This window comes from Xyrauchen texanus, chromosome 7 (genome assembly GCF_025860055.1).
Source record: "Xyrauchen texanus isolate HMW12.3.18 chromosome 7, RBS_HiC_50CHRs, whole genome shotgun sequence".
In the NCBI taxonomy this organism is placed as follows: Eukaryota; Metazoa; Chordata; class Actinopteri; order Cypriniformes; family Catostomidae; genus Xyrauchen; species Xyrauchen texanus.
Genome location: NC_068282.1, coordinates 13,466,976 through 13,485,101, shown reverse-complemented (window position 1 = coordinate 13,485,101; position 18,126 = coordinate 13,466,976). Strand labels below are relative to the sequence as shown.

Here is an 18,126-nt window from a genome sequence, read left to right as displayed (position 1 = left end):
GGAGTCTCTGATGATCCTCCAAGCTTTTTTCACACACCGCCTGTTATATATGTCTAGGAGGGAGGGAAGCTCACCTCCGATGATGAGTCTGGCAGTTCGCACCACCAATGTGATGATGAAGACACTAAACTGAATAACTCCTAGCATAACGGTGCCTTTTTATATATGATCCTGCATTTTTCTATGGTAATTGACTTTGGTCTTTCATGAAGGGTCACATTTCTTTCCTAAGTGTCCTGAGCATGATTTAAGATGGCTTGAGTAAGCAAAGGAATATTTCGACTTTGCTTGTCCTGCAACATTTCAACACCCATTTCTCACTTGATTTTATCATCAGGAGTATATTGGTTTAATGAAAATTGGCTGTCACCAGGATAGACAGCTTGGTAGAAAGTTTGCTAAAGCTTTGTATAAATAGCCATTTTATATTATACCATATTATATTATTCAATAGCCCACTTGCATAAGGGACGTCAGCAAAAAAGAAAGTAATTTCAGAGGTAGAGCAAGTTGTTACATTTTGATTAAATTAAATTGGGCCACTTTTGATGTCATGGGTTCCTGAAAGAACACTTGTGAGGAAAAACAGGATTTCCTATGTTTATTGTATCACAATAAGAGCATCTCAGGAGGATGCGTTTCTCCTGTGTATTTTTGATTTAGTTTAAAACGGTGTGGTGTTGTAAGAGTAAGCTCTCTGGATCTCCTCTACTGTGCTTATTTAGTGGTTATCATCCTAGTTCCTTCACATGTTCTGCATATGGCCAAAATGATTAAATTAAAGAACTTGCCTCATGTGATATCAACATGTAACATGACCCTGTGTTTTCACAATATACAATGTTGATGGCTGAGAAAAAAGGGTCTAATTTCTTTGTTTACCGTGTGTCCTGAGCATCAGAAAAGAATGACTTGCGCAATACAGGATTTAGATCAGATAGAGCTGGTGGGATGGCTTGGGTTAAAACCATTCTTACTGACATCTACATCCTGTCCAGCATTTGATGGATAGATACTTGCATTGATCCCACAAATGATATTGAAGTGCAGCAGCAACCAATCAACAGGACATGCAAAGCATAATACAAAGTAAAGAAGGTATATACAAGATATGTAAATTATCAAAACAATATATAAAAAACATTAAGATGACAAATCAAATATATACAGGATACACAATACTGATTGTAGGAGTCATAAGAGAGTAGAAAAAAGGCTGTCTCAAATATTGCAGTAGTAAGTACACTACTGAGGGAATTAGCCATTTCTAAGGCTGTCACATTGTTAAAATCGTTCCGGTCCACTGAAACATTTCTCCTTAGAAATTCTCAGAATGCACTAAAAACAGTGAGCATCATCTTCAGACTCCCAAATGGAGGATGACGGCATTTTTCGTTATGGTGCTGTACTTTTTAACAGCTGCAATGAATATATGTTGCATAGTTATGATGTTGGTAAATACACAACCTTATCATGTCACTAGTGGTAATTCAGTCATCATTGTCCTACTGTTTAGTGCATCAAGGCCATTAGTAATGCCAGAATTTGTGTTCATGATGTACTGAGTCATGTCATGGGGAATGGAATGATACACACCCCAAGAAGTGATCAGGAGACCGATCCATACTTACATTTGTAATTTTCAAAGCTCTAAAGCTTTTCTACCATTTCATATGACATTCATTTGATTTTGAAAATAAAGCAAGCCTAAGTTGATATGACAGGTCTGCATAGCTGTCCAGTGTTGAAATTACCTGAAAGCAAAACAGAGAACTTACGTGACATGGCTCAACAATAACATTTTTTCTGTGGGGCCATTAGCTCCAATTTTTACCTGCTTTGCTAACATTTTCACTGGCTCTGAGGCAAAAAGGAAACATCTTCAATTAACAAATTTAAAACAAATACATATTCAGTTTTAACTTTTAAAAGTGTTAATAATTTGAAATAATGAGAGAAACACAGAAATAATAAATGTGAGAAATAATATTCATAGGAAACAATTCATCACGTTTAAAAGCAGCATTGGCCCATTTGGACATGTAATGTTCATCTTGGCCGAATCTATCTTACATCCTTATTCTTGATCCCCTTGTAGCTATCAACGTTCTTAATCTTTCTCTCTGAACAGGTTGTTGAGGCGGCTGAGATTTGTTTTTGCATGAAAAAATATAATCCTCATTTGCTTTGTCCGAACCGGAGTTTCCACCCCCTACCCCCTAAAGGTTCCTATTCACAAAATGTATTATGCTCCACAAGAGATGCGAGGAATGCAAGCAGCTCACAGAAGGCAATTTCTACTGTGATAAGCAGCATTGAGAGGCATTTCATACTATAATTGGCTAATTATACGTCTTCAATTGCAAAGCACTCTTCTGAAAATTAGGCCAGATTGCTTTCATATCAATTGTGGAACATACTGAAGTTTCGTATTCAGATTTGATTTCTTGGTGCACTCCTGAGTTTGGACAATTTATTTCACACCATGCAAAAAAACTAAACAATTATGTTAACAGAAAAAAAACTTGCATCAATTTAAGAATGAACATGACGAAAACACAAGCTTACACCATAGATCTGTGAATGTACCAATTTTAAATATAGATTTTTGGGTGGGGGAGGAGGAACACAACAAGTAATGAATGAAATACCCAATTGGAACTTCATTTCATCAGCCAACAAAACATGAAAAATGATTTAATGCACCTTTTAACTGAGAACAAGGTCCACCATTTAAAGAAGCAGTGTGCCAAAAATTCTATATGTTTTCACATATTCATTATTTCTGAGGAATAGGAAAATATATTTTTTCCCTAAGCTTTGCCTATATTACTCAACCATTGACTACAGTTAACAAGTCATCGTTTCTCAGATCTAAATGCCTATTTTGAAGTCTGTGATTAGCCTGCTGTTCTTTGTAAAAAAAATTACATTAAAAGGGGTTCCTAATGGAATTGGAGAAATGGATTTTCCACAGTTGCAGCGCAAAGTATGAGAAGAGATGTCAAGCTGCTTTACTACAAAACCCACGACTAATGCAAACCATGTGTACGAGAGTGTGGGCCAAACGTTTTTAGTGACTTAAGTGAGTAATAACATTGTGGTTGAGTTAAGATAACACAATGTGAATAATGTTGCTCAGTATGTGGATTGAAGGGCTATGAAGTGCACAACCATTAAGACTAACAGGCCCTTGTTAAGCGAAATTGCTGAAAACCTGTAGATAAATGTTGTGTTTATGTCATGACTACTTTAAGTGTTAACGTTTACGTTACTTTAGTTCAGTTTTTCATTTGACTTTTAGCTAGGCTAGAAACAAACAAGAAATATAATTTTAATGAGATTTTTTTTCTTCTTCTGAACAGTATTAAATTTTTACATTTGTATAAAAAAAATACCATGATATTTCACCATCCAGCCCATGTTATTGTATCATTATTTGGACAAACATCTTAATGAACTGCTATTACTTTTTTGAAGTTATCTAAACACTCAGACTTCTGGTTGACAATGATACTGGTGGAAAAAAAGTCCTGTAGATTTACACTGCTGTGTCCTGAGTCATTTTAATGAGAACATCAAATAGACTTGGGTATGGGCTCTTTTGACAGTAAGCAACAACCTAGCAACCATCCACAGCAGCCTAACAACACCGTAGCAATCACACTGAATACACCTGAAGCAGCTGAATTGCATTTGCATATTAAAATGTAAAAATGTAGTTAGTGTTACAATTAACTTTTAAGATTTTTCAGTGTTTAAATACTTTGTCGTATCCCATCTTAATATGCAGAGACAAATGTAAGCAAGTAATTCATAGGTTAATTTTCTTGAAATCTGTAAACACTGTCTGAGTGACACGCTTGGACCCACCCCAACAATGTTACTCGTTATCTGACTGTTTAAACAACTGCAGGCGAGGGGCATATTCAGAAAGATGTTTTGAAAACGTTGAAGTTTTGTTTTTTCATTTCCGTTTGGTGGTGCTAGTGTCGCATATTACACACTTCAGCTGTAAAAGCTGATGTGACTTATGGGAAAATTGTCGCACTACAATATATTCACCTTAAAAGGAATATTCCTTGTCCAATAAGAGATAAGCTCAATCTACAGCATTTGTGGTATAATATTAATTACCAATTTTATACAATAAAACAACAACTTCGTTGCCATGACGATGTAAAGTCAATAAACCGTAAAAACCTTATTAATTTACAGCTCAAATAATACACGTTTTAACAGAAGAATTCATATAAGGTTTATAAACTATAAACTTCACATTTCTGCCTTTTTAAACCCTCCAAATATTTACCCAATTCACTTCGATTGTAATTGCCTCAGTTGTAACTTCAATTTAAAAAAATTTTAAAAGAAAAGAATGGACGAGTCAAAATTGTGGTAATCAGCATTATGCCACAAATGCTGTCTATTGAGTTTAACGTGTATTAAACCTGAAATATTCCTTTAAGACTTAACTGTATATGTGTGTGTATATAAAACAAATTAAAAATACAAACTTTTATGTGTTATAGGCACCAATGCTTGTATGTGGCTGTTGTGATTTTGAGAAAGTTGGCTGTATTGGCTATCTCTGAAACATTTCTCCTGGAGTTCTTCAGTAGCTATCTTTCCATCAGTGTTTTTATGCACATTTTGGAATATCTGATAAAAATTGCTGGATGGAAACACCAATTTGCGAAGTTACTGTCAACATTAAAGCATTTTTAGCATCGATTTAACTAGCTCTCTATAGCCGTACATCCAAACAATATCTAAAGTAACTAAAGGTTAACTAACCGTTAATTTAACGTAGTTCATTTTTTTTCCTCATTATTGTACACACAGCACCCCATATTGACAGAAAAACACAGAATTGTTGACATTTTTGCACACTTATTAAAAAACAAAAACTGAAATATCACATGGTCCTAAGTATTCAGACCCTTTGTTCAGTATTTAGTAGAAGCACCCTTTTGATCTAATACAGCCATGAGTCTTTTTGGGAAAGATGCAACAAGTTTTTCACATCTGGATTTGGGTATCCTCTGCCATTCCTCCTTGCAGATCCTCTCCAGTTCTGTCAGGTTGGATGGTAAACGTTGGTGGACAGCCATTTTCAGGTCTCTCCAGAGATGCTCAATTGGGTTTAAGTCAGGGCTCTGGCTGGGCCATTCAAGAACAGTCACGGAGTTGTTGTGAAGCCACTCCTTCGTTATTTTAGCGGTGAGCTTAGGGTCATTGTCTTGTTGGAAGGTGAACCTTCGGCCCAGTCTGAGGTCCAGAGCACTCTGGAGAAGGTTTTCGTCCAGGATATCCCTGTACTTGGCCGCATTCATCTTTCCCTCGATTGCAACCAGTCGTCCTGTCCCTGCAGCTGAAAAACACCCCCACAGCATGATGCTGCCACCACCATGCTTCACTGTTGAGACTGTATTGGACAGGTGATGAGCAGTGCCTGGTTTTCTCCACACATACCGCTTAGAATTAAGGCCAAAAATTTCTATCTTGGTCTCATCAGACCAGAGAATCTTGCAGGCTTTCATGTGTCTTGCACTGAGGAGAGGCTTCCGTCGGGCCACTCTGCCATAAAGCCCCGACTGGTGGATGGCTGCAGTGATGGTTGACTGACTACAACTTTCTCCCGACTGCATCTCTGGAGCTCAGCCACAGTGATCTTTGGGTTCTTCTTTACCTCTCTCACCAAGGCTCTTCTCCCCCGATAGCTCAGTTTTGCCGGACGGCCAGCTCTAGGAAGGGTTCTGGTCATCCCAAACGTCTTCCATTTAAGGATTATGGAGGCCACTGTGCTCTTATGAACCTTAAGGGCAGCAGACATTTTTTTGTAACCTTGGCCAGATCTGTGCCTTGCCACAATTCTGTCTCTGAGCTCTTCAGGCAGTTCCTTTGACCTCATGATTCTCATTTGCTCTGACATGCACTGTGAGCTGTAAGGTCTTATATAGACAGGTGTGTGGCTTTCCTAATCAAGTCCAATCAGTATAATCAAACACAGCTGGACTCAATTGAAGGTGTAGAACCATCTCAAGGATGGTCAGAAGAAATGGACAGCACCTGAGTTAAATATATGAGTGTGACAGCAAAGGGTATGTATACTTAGGACCATGTGATATTTCAGTTTTTCTTTTTTAATAAATGTGCAAAAATGTCAACAATTCTGTGTTTTTCTGTCAGTATGGGGTGCTGTGTGTACAATAATGAGGAAAAAAATGATTCTCATTTGCTCTGACATGCACTGTGAGCTGTAAGGTCTTATATAGACAGGTGTGTGGCTTTCCTAATCAAGTCCAATCAGTATAATCAAACACAGCTGCACTTAATTGAAGGTGTAGAACCATCTCAAGGATGATCAGAAGAAATGGACAGCACCTGAGTTAAATATATGAGTGTGACAGCAAAGGGTCTGAATACTTAGGACCATGTGATATTTCAGTTTTTCTTTTTTAATAAATGTGCAAAAATGTCAACAATTCTGTGTTTTTCTGTCAGTATGGGGTGCTGTGTGTACAATAATGAGGAAAAAAATGAACTGAAATGATTTTAGCAAATGGCTGCAATATAACAAAGAGTGAAAAATTTAAGGGGGTCTGAATACTTTCCGTACCCACTGTAAGTTAGCAGATTTTATTTGTTTGCTTTGCTTGCACCACTGCATTCATCAGTAGTTTTGGAGGACTCGTGTGGTGGGCATTTTGAAGGAGGCTCTGTGGCTGGAGGACGCTGAGAGGAGGACTTGGTCTTCTTGCAGTCGAAAACGGAGCAACTTTCTGCGCTAAAGTTTATTCCGTGCACTGTCAAGTGCTTCATCATATTTGTCGTGTTACCTGTCTTGCCAGCAATTATCTTGTCACAAATATTGCATTGGGCACTGTTGGCATCGAGCCTGGTGAAATGTAGCCACACTTTTGATCTTTTCCACATCTTTTACATCTATGGGGGTTTAGACGCATACACAGTACAGCCTCACATGTGAGCCACGTCTCTGGGTGTAACCGGTGTAAACTAGAGTTTATTATGCCTAAACACAGCCAATCACGGGCATTTTTAGATTTGGGCACATCTAGAATGCTACATGCTTATCACTGTCATTGACGAGATTAACCCCTTAGGTGTCAAAATTTGGTACCGAACGACAAGACATTTTTCGATACTTCATTGTTTAGAGGCAATCCGGTCGGTGCCTAAAATGTATCGAACTCGATACCCAGCCCTACTGTTTTCTGAGGTGATGTGAAAGTTGATTGCATAGTTCCAATTTAATTTCTGATTATTTCAATTTTATCAGTAAAGAACGTCATTACTATTGAGATGTGATGAAATATCTGGTTCAGTTGATGCTTTATTCTTAACCAATTTAGCCACAGTACTAAATGAACAGCTAGGATTTGTGTGGTTGTTTTTTTTTATGAGTTTGCTCAAATATGCTGACTTTGCATCTTTTAGTGCCTGTCTAGCTACTATCCTTCAGACACTATTTTTCCATGCACTGTGAAATACCTCTCATTTTGTATTCTTCCACTTGCACTCCATTTTCCTGGCTGCTCTCTTGAGATCATGAGTGTGATCATTTTACTATGGTGCAGGGCTTTTTTCTTGAATTTTCTTTAATCGAAGGGGGCTACACTATCGAGTGCTAAAAAAGACTATTTATATTTTCTGTTGTTACATCAAGTTCTTCTAGACTTTTTGGCTTACTTACTATGAGACAATTCTGGAATATTATTAGTGAAGCTATCTTTAGTGGTCGAAAGAATAGTTCTACTTGAACGATAGCGAGGTGTAGATTGAGTGACATTAGCTGATCGCAGCAGACAAGAGATGAGGTAATGATCTGAGATGTCATCACTCTGTGGTAGAATTTATATAGTATCAACATCAATTCCATTTGACAGAATTAAGTCCTTTTATGTGATGTTCATCTTCAAATCTTTTTTTCTCTCCAAGTTTGACCTTAATCACATTTTTTCTAAATGATTTAGTGAGGAGTTTGTGTTTGGTGGTTTGGGGAACAGACAATGTCTTTATATGATATCTAGGTGATACTGTCTCTATGTGTTGTAGTTTATGTGACCTGTGTGACGTCTCAAGGCAGCTAGCAGATGTTCGGATTAGCCAGTTTGTGTGCTTTCTGACCTGGGCCCCAATTAGTCAAATACTATCACTATTAAGACTATGAGCCAAATTACTAAAGAGGAGAGTGGCACCTTCCCTGGAGGGATGGAGTCTGTCTATCTTTAGCAGGTCAGGTCTACCCCAAAAACTCTTCCAACTATCTAAATCCTATGCTATTTTCTGTACACCATTCAGACATCCAGCCGTTCAGGGTATTTCTCTTCACAAAATGGTTTAACTTTCATTTGAGAAAATTTGAAATGTATGATTTATTTTTTCCTTTTAATTCTTTTCCTAGGGAAGCAGCATTGTAGCGAATTTTCCCATTTAATTGACCAGGTCAGAGGTCGTCTGGAGACATCCAAAAGAACACAGATCAAACAGGAAGAGGGGCAGTCAACAGAGGAGACAGACTCCAAAGGTATCATTATCTTCCATTTCTCTCCAGGTGCAACTGAGCATAGTTATGTAAAAAAAAAAAAAAAAAAATCAGAACCTGCTTGTGTAATTGTTAATGATCTGTGGTTAGTTAGCTAAAAATAGCTAAAAACACACTCAGCAGGTCATATAGGTTTATACCATGCCTTCATCTCTATCAAAGCTTAATTTGTAACTCATCTTACTATGCTGTCATATTAATTTTCATTTAGAAGATTTGGATTTTAGAAAAATTATTAAGAAAACACGTTTTATCTTGTTTGTTTGTGAGACAGGTGACACTTCACATTTGTACCCATTTTAATGTGTAATTGCGCAATTACTGATAAATGCCTGTATTCACAAAGAGCTTTTGTAATTAACTTGTTTAACATGACAGCATGGCACTGTGATGTAAATAGTTGCTCCTACCATTAAATTATTGATATGTGTATATATATATATATATATATATATAACTTATATACATATACATATTAACACTGGAAGCCAAAAGTTTGGAATAATACATATTTTGCTCTTATGGAAAGAAATTGGTACTTTTATTCACCAAAGTGGCATTTAACTGATCACAGTATATACTCGGGACTTTATTAACATGAAAAATTACTATTACAATTTGAAAACAACATTTCAGAACTTATTAAACTACTTCAAAGAGTTCTTATCAAAAAATGAACTACTAGATCAGACCGCAACCCCTGCTTAAAAAAATAAATGACTTGGACTGAGGAGCGACTGGCGGCTTCAACCGTTGGTACCCCCCCCCCAAAAGCTGGGCTGGTGGACCAGTGGCCTTGCCATTGAAAGTGCCTACATTGGGCACAAAAGCATCGTAACTGGACATTAAATCAGTGGATGAAGGTTGCCTGGTCCAATGAGTCCCATTTTCTTTTACATAACGTAGACGTCCATGTACGTGTGTGCTGTTTACTTGGGATACATATGGCACCAAGATGCACTTTGGGAAGATGACAAGCCGGTGGAGGGAGTGTGATGCTCTGGGCAATGTTCTGCTGAGAAACCTGGGTCCAGCCATTCATGTGGATGTCAATTTGACACATGCCACTAACTAAACATCGTTGCAGACCAGGTACACCCCTTCATGGCAATGGTATTCCCTGATGGCAGTGGCCTCTTTCAGCAGGATAATGCACCCTGCCACACTGCACTTGTTTTTTGGGAATGGTTTGAGTACACGATGAAGAGTTCAAGGTGTTGCCCTGGCCTCCAAATTCCCAAGATCTCACTCTGATTGAGCAATCCTCATCCGTTTGCCTGCAGAAGTGAAGAAAGAAGAACCCCCTTTCCTCTTCAATCGAGTCTACGTTGCTGATTTCTCTGCCAGCCCGCCGATAATCAGCAGCCATACCACCCGCCGACAGAGTGAGGAAACTGCCTCCCGTCATCACTCGAGGGTCCGAGTCGAACGACGGATGAACACACATTCTACATGCGTCCCCACTCGATCCAAGTAAGAGGTTAACGTGTGGGCAGAGATAGGATATTTAGGTGTGTTATTCTTGTGGATCAAGTTTATTGTTTGTACAGTTTCCGGACTGCCGAGTCCGCTCATTGTTGCTAATAATACTCAAGGTATTAATGTAACATACTGTTATCACAAATTAGAGTTTGCTGGGTTGTAATCCAACCAGGTTGGACTGTTGTGTATTTCCGCCATTGCGGATGAGACCGGCACACTGTGTTTATCTATTAAAGGACCAGAGGTCGCGGGACGGGTTACGAGCTTTTCACCGCATCTCTGAGTGATAAACTGACAGTTGCCTTCTCTCCCATGATCGCAAAACCGGCTTCAGCGCCGCCACTTTATTCTCTCTCTCTGTCGTACTAACCATTCACGAACGCACGTCGCCCCCCTCACAAACATTTGCTAGTAGATAACTTTGTGATAAAGCTCAGCTTTGTCCCCAGGTTATCGTGCAAGCGGAGACACGCTGTAAACAGGCAGACGCCATTAACCGGCTTCTCTCCGCCCACATTCGTGACCAACTCTCTGGCCGGAAATCTCACGTGACGTACTCTCCACGAGAGTCACGTCCGCCATTTTGTGCGCGTCACTTCTCTCTCTCTCTCTCACACACACGCATACAATCCTCTCATGTGTTATAGGCTTATTTTGGTTACCATATCTAATCACATCACTGTTTAGTTTGTAGTTGTAGGTTGGAAGTTTATTGACTGCATTGTATTAATTATTAATTGATATTACTGCATCAATAAACTGTTATATTTCAAAGAGAAGTGTTTTGGTTTGGTTTGCACACACGTGTCAAAGGCTGGCAGGGGATTCCAGTGCTCGAATTCAACCCTTCGTTGTTCCCTTTATAATCTTGATGATCTACAGACATCAATTTTCCTAAGAGAACAATCTAATATTGAGACTGTTATACTGTCTGGATATTAGTCCCTGATTCTAGGGTGGTGCCCCGTCAACATTAATCCTAATTAATATTTTATTGATTTTGATAATTGACAATTATCTTTGATTGGTGAATTTGAAGGATCAATAAGCTAGTTTTAGGTCTAATCAATGTTTAATTAATGGTAATAATTATTATCTTTGATAATAAATGATATTCTATTAAATTTGATGATTGTTGATTTAAAGGACTAAAAAAGCTAACATTGATTCTAATCAATGTTCTATTGATTTTAATAATTAATAATTATCTATGATAATTATTAATTATTGCTAATAACCAAACCCGCTCATAAACTGTGAGCCCTACACCGGTGGTCGTAATGTTTTGGCTCATCTGTGTGTATATACTGTATATCATGCAGGCCATTTTTATATTAAACAAAAAAAAAATCTGGGCTTTGTAAGAGATATGGCCCATTGGGATGACCTTGGCTTTTTCCAGCATTGAATAAAGACATCCACAACAGCGACACTAGTAATCTTTAACAATTGCAGAAAACAAGAGCTTGTAGACTCTATTGCTTACACTGATGATAAGGTGTCAGCACCATACTATTATCACCAGAACCTCAAATTCTCTAAATGTGGACTATAGAATCAGTAAGTAGTTTGCAAAAAATAAATGGCTTAGCTGTCTGGAATGATTATCTCTGCACTTCACTGATGATAAAATTGATTTGGGAATTTCCAGTTCTGCAATATTGTGGAAAAATTGACATCACTTAAATTATTGAGGATCAGATTACACTACGTAATCCAAAATGCCAGTAGCTTCATTTTATTTGCCCGTAAGTGCCAACTTGGTACCATGATAACATCTAATTAAAGGTTTTATCTGTTCCCTCATGATTTTGTAATACTTATGATTTGGTCATTACTCTGCAAAGCAACTTGAAGTGACCCAATCAAGTTACCCAATTATGTGTCTTATAAAGTCCCAATAGTATATATAAAGAGACTTGTTTATATGTTAAATTAACAAACAGTGGTATTCTAGTAATATTTACTTAGCTGACATGAGTTTGTTTGATTTTTTTTATTTTTTTCCCCCATGTATTTTAAAACAGCTGCTCATAACAGCTTTAACAAGACTACCCAGCCTTCATTTTCCACAATATTGAAAGTAAAGAGTGAAGAGAAGGACGTGGTAATTGAGCTTCCATCAAGATCACCAAGCCCAACAATCAGTCATGTGTCAGTCAGCAGGTATTGTCTTAGTTTGTTTTTAAAAGCAAATTGCTTTTAACCCTTGTATTTGGAATGAATGATACTTAATCCAGGGGTTTCATCCTTTACAGACACAGACTCTCAGCTAATCCACGGATAAAAAAATATTAAGAGCACAAACTTTGATTAAAATTCGGTTTATAAAGCATTATTGAGTGCCATCCTTGCACGAGATGATTTAGTCTCTAACATGTAAACTAAATCTAATATTTCATCTCTATGGTGATATACACAGTATCTAGTTGTACAGGTGTTTTGCATCATAGCTAGTATTATTTTGAGTGTTTTTGCGCAATTGGAACATCGTGTTGACTAATCGGAATCCAGGGCTAGAATTATCAGTTTTATAAAAAAAGAATTGAAGTATTGGCAACATTTCACTTTAGCCTGATATTGAAACTTTTCTTACAGTTTTTGCAAGCAGGGTATTGTGTAAATGTATTCATTTTGAAATCATGCGTTTTCTAATCAATTCTTTAATGTGGCTGGAATTATTGGTTGAGATCTGTCAGCATAGACGATCATTCATCAAACTCAGTTTTCAATATCCAGTGTAAAAGTATGAGAAATCTTCACACACATTTAAGTAAAAAAAAAAAAAAAAGTTGTTTTGCCTTTATTTAGTACAGGATCCTAAAACGGGTAGGGAGGGATTTTTTTTTTTTTTTTTTTTTTTTTTTAAATACACAATGTAGCCAAAAGTATATGGATATCCCTTTCTAATTAACAGGTTTGTCTTTTCCAGTTGTTTCTGTGAAGAAAAAATAAAAGTTTAATGTTACCCCATACAAGGACATTCTTGGAAATAGTGTGCTTTAAACTTTGCAGAAGTTAGTGGGTGGGTCCTTTTCTGTACCAGCATATAAATGCCCTTTGCACAAAATGAGTCTGGTGTGGAAGACTTTAGTGTGAAATAACTTGGCTATTTTTGTCAAAAGCTTCTTTTATTGATTTTTCACAAAAAAGACATGGAAACAAACAAGATGACCATTGACGCTTACAGAAAAAAATAAAATAAAATTGGGGGTATGCAATCATTAACAAATATGTAAGTTTCATCTTAGAACATATCAGATGAAATAATGCATTGTGAATCTTTACATACTGTTCATTGACATGACCAAGGCCTTCAACATGGTAGATAGGGAACCATTCTGGATTATTCTCACAAAGCTTAGCTGTCCAAGAGATTTCACTAACCTCATCCATCTTTGCTGTGATGGTATTATTGGTTTTGTCTGCTTCAGTGGCGATATTTCAGCTCCATTTGAGATCACCATTGATGCCAAGCAGGGTTGTGTCTTTGTGCTTGTCCTTTGCTATTTGTATTTGCAATAGTAAGTGTAACAATTACATTGCACGCACATATTGGGTGCTAAGTCTATTTATAATCAACATGGATTTATTTTTATTGCAATGCGTTCTCGGAGTGCATTCTGTGAAAAATATATGCGATGCTGCTTTAGAATTTGGTCAAAATATGGTTTTATTTAATTCATCTTATTAGGCAGCATAATCAAGTAAATTGGAAGGTATATTCGACATCATGTCCTGAGGGTACCTAAGCAGTTTTGAGACTGCGCCAGATAGTGGTCATAATGCTTAGTCAATTTTAGCAAAACTTTTAATGTATCATTGCTTCCTTATTCAAAGACTTCTGGAACAGCCTTTTGGAACAACCTTCATGTCAGAAGTACGCCTATGATGAATTGAATACTGCCTCCATATTCGGGTCTCTAGTTTTTGGAACAGAGCAGATGTTTTTGTTAATTTATGTAGAATAATATCATAAGTAGACATAAACTGTAAATGCAGAGTTTCAAGAGTTGTAGATTTTATCTACAGCATAAAAAAAACTGTCCAGATAATGTTTGATTCACTTGCAAAAGGGTTAAAGTCAATTTCAGCTGTGCATTAATAAGTCACCAACATTAGCAGCTACTCTAGTGTAAGAAGATAAATCAGTAAATCAATAAAATGATGTATTACAAGGCCCACAAGTGCAGCTAAGAATTAAGTCTCAAGCTGATCAGTATTCTGTATTTAACTCCAGATCCTGCTTGGTGGTCATTCACATGGATGATGCCTGTATTCAAGGGATTAATTTGTATATTCTAATTATTCAAACCTGAACTTTGTATCATACAAGATAACTGTTCATAAGCATCTTGATTTCTAGAGGATCAAGCTCATGCTATAAAATGTGATTTTATTTTTTAATATTTATTTATGCTTGAAGCTATATATTTGAGGCTAACTATTAGGTGCATTAATGTACAAGTTTTTAACTTTTTGTCTGTTTTTCACGCAAAATTAATTGGATCGCTTTAGAAGACATTGATTGGACCACTGTATAGATGACCTTTTATGATCTTTTTCTTTTTTGGAGCTTGAAAGTGTTGGACTCCATTGACTTACATTGTATGGACAAAAACACATATCGATATCAAAATATCTTTGTGGTCTGCCAAAGGAATAAAGTCTTGTGATTTTGAGGTGGCATAAGGTTGAGCAAATGATGAGAGAATTATAATTTTTGGGTGAATTATTCCTTTAACCTGGAATGTACCTTTAACATAAGTGTAATCAGCTATCTTTTCCAGTATTACTCTATGGATAACTGTTGAATATTATACATTTTTGTAGTGTTTTTCATGTTTGATTTTTTTGTGTACAATTTTCCTAGACTTTCCTTGATTGAGGTAGATGTTTGCAAGCCATCTACATGGAAACAGAGCAAACAAGATGTTGTCCTTGATAAATGAAATGGTTTGAGATGTAGCTCTAACTCAAGTTTTTTTTTTTTATACTAGCCAACCAAAAATACAACCTGTGGCTGCTAGATAAAGCTTCAGACCGTCTCTGGCGGTCATGTTCTAATGTAAAGCAGTACACACTCTGCTGCTGCCTGCTTTTTACCCTTGATTTGTGGGAGGCCTGCACATTTCAGCTATGTTTAATTGTAATGGATCTATGGGATTAGTCAAAAACTACCTTATACATCCATGGTTATTTGGTTTTGCTCTAGAGAGTTAGGGCAGTCAGGAAAGGAAGGATTACCAATATATTATTCAGAACATCTAGAGATATATCATAATATATTATAGCTAACTGTGTTTTAAAATACCACTAATTATTTGAGAGTAACTTAAATTCCTGGATATTTCACCTTGAATGCTGTAGTTTAGAAGGATGTAACATGATATATTGAATCAGTTTTACTGAGACACATAGCTTTGCATTGCATTTCCCCAACAAGCTGTTGATGCAATTCACATTATATTTTTCCAAAAGGAAGAGGGTCGCATCCAATTATTTTGCATGCAGTTGAACACTGTTCATTTGTTCTAGGGCAAATTATATATTAATATTTAAATTAATAAATAAAATGTATTAATATTACTCATGTATTCCTTGGTTTCCAACTGAGAAACATATTGATCATCTTTTTCTTCACTAATTTACTGTATGTATATTTTTACCCACAAGAGACATTCATTTCCATATACCTAATTATTATTTATTGTTCGTCATCTTACATAGGTACTGCAAATCAGGAATGTTGCTACGGGACCTCTAATTCCAAAAAGAAAAATATAGCCTAGCCTTTGACCCATCAGAACCTTTTCCACTATTTGATATTATGAACACCAAAAAAAGTGTTGACGTATAAATGTGTTAATGTTACTGTCTTACGTTGGAAGTTTTTTAGTTTCAGGAAATAGTCCTTTTAGACAGAACAAGTAGATTTGAGTAATTAAAAAGTGTTTTTATAGTACATCAAATAAAAAATAAAAAATAATTACATTATGGTCCCTTTAAAGAGATAGTTTACTTCAAAAATGCTAACTTTGCGATCATCATTTACTCTCTTGTTGTTCCAAAACGGTATAACATTTTTTTTCCTGCTTTATACACAACCATGTTAGGTAAGCCTCATTCACTATTCACTTTCATGGGCTGACATTCTGCCTAACATCTCCTTTAGTGTTCAACAGAAAGTCATACAGGTTTGGAACAACATGAGGGTGAGTAAATGATAACAGATAACAATGATAAATTAGTTATAAGTTTGTAAAATGACTACCTTGTGTACTTTATATTGATATATGACTCTCTATTGCTGTATTACTCTTATGTAGCTATGTTTGTTTTTGGGAATGGCGAGGTGTACTAAACAAAGAAAAGTTGCTGGTTTAAACACACTAGGAAGTGCAGGGCTCGACATTAACGCTTGTCCGGGACAATTGGATTTTTGAAGGGGCAACTGAAATATAATTTTACTTGCCGACTGAACAAGCAGACTGATTAAAACATCAATAACAAAAAATAACCAGCTATATTTGTGATAGCCCAGGCCTGTGTCACTTATTTGAAAGTTCATATTCTTATTCTGCTGTTGAAAGTAATCCTGAGCATGTCAATTTATAATTTGCTAACAATCTAGATTGACAGGTGGCGTATGTGTGTGTGCTGAATATGCATGTGTGTTCCGAAAATGCTCGTTCTAATGCGCACCTGAACGGTCAAATACCTTTCAAAACTTTACATGAATACCTCACCAAGACGGGCATTTTGGCAGACGCAGAGAGTGATGTGTAAAGTGAACGTAAACGAGGAAAAAAGTTGATTTGTATTAAAATTTTGGACTCGTAAGTAGAAATGTAAGCTAATAGACGTGCTGCTGTTTAGTGTGTCATTATAATAATCAAACAACCAGAACAAGAAAATGAGAAAAAAACATACTGCTCTTGACTGGGTAACTTTAGTAGCTTTAAAATGTATGTATGTATGTATTATAATCTTACAGTGAAGACCAGTAGTATGTTTATGTTGCATTTCATTCTGAATGTTTACATGAATGCTTGATAGCCTACTGCTGTTAAAAACATTTAAAGCTGTTAAAAAAGTGCAGAATTGTCTTAATTTGTATTTTTATATTTAATCAATTTCTATTCATTGCTGTATTTTATTGTTATTTTATTACTTACTGTTTACTTTTCTTTAATAATTAAGAACTTGAAAACATTCTTCTGTAATTAACATATTAGTTAGTGTTATTATTTGTTGTGGTTTTCAAGCTGGTATTGCAAATTGTCAAATTTCACTATTTCAGACTTCTGAAATTTTGGTATTGTGATAATGTTTAGCCTTTATTGTACATGGTAGATCTTGCTGCAATAACATGATGAAAAAGTAGATCTTATTCCATAGAATTGTGAGCCCTCTGCTGTTAATGGTGATGATGGAGGCTTTTCCTTATTTGACTATCACGTTACTACGTTATTAAGCAATATCACACAAGCAAGAGTCCCATATGGCCCTACACCAGCACTGCTGTGATTGCCTATGGCACTCGGCCTGCGGCCAAATAAAGAAAAGCCTCCAGGGCCATCATTTAGAGCAGGGGTGCTCACACTACTATGGAATGAGATGTACTTTTTAATCATGTTATTGCAGCAAGATCTACCATGTACAATAAAGGCTATACATCTTTCTGACGATAATGACGATTTTTCGGAAATTCATCCTATTTTCTCAGTAAAAAAAATAGCCGTCCAAGCGGGGGTATTCCTCCCTATTTTGCGGTAACTGGTGCGCAAGAGTCTTTCACTATATAAACCGCAATCTCCTCCTTGAGTTTGTGTATTTAATCAGTCTGTTGTGTCACTCAGCTGTAATCAGCTTTAATGCTGAAGTTGTCAATTTAAAGCCATTTGAAGCTAAATTACTACATTACTAAAGCTATTTCCTAGCTTTAGTAATGTAGTAGTAATATGTGCGATCACGGAGTGCTGTTGAATTTAAACATGGTGACGGGGACTCACTTAATATTACCAACTGGCTCAGATTACACGCAAAAATGGTCTTTTGATTACAAAGTGCTG

General features: G+C 36.5%; 1 protein-coding gene across 7 annotated transcripts in view; it reads left to right on the top strand.

Moving 5' to 3' along the window:
- The window catches only part of LOC127646194 (E3 ubiquitin-protein ligase RAD18-like), a 104,109-nt gene that overhangs the window by 50,057 nt on the left and 35,926 nt on the right, over nt 1-18,126 (top strand). For 3 of the 7 annotated variants that reach the window (XM_052129689.1, XM_052129690.1, XM_052129691.1), the window contains exon 10: nt 8,429-8,551. In XM_052129689.1, coding sequence (XP_051985649.1) covers nt 8,429-8,551 — 123 coding nt within the window. Of the gene's footprint in view, nt 1-8,428; nt 8,552-9,852; nt 10,043-12,078; nt 12,218-18,126 lie in introns of all 7 variants that reach the window. The other 4 variants (XM_052129688.1, XM_052129687.1, XM_052129686.1 and 1 more) reach the window with 2 other exon arrangements.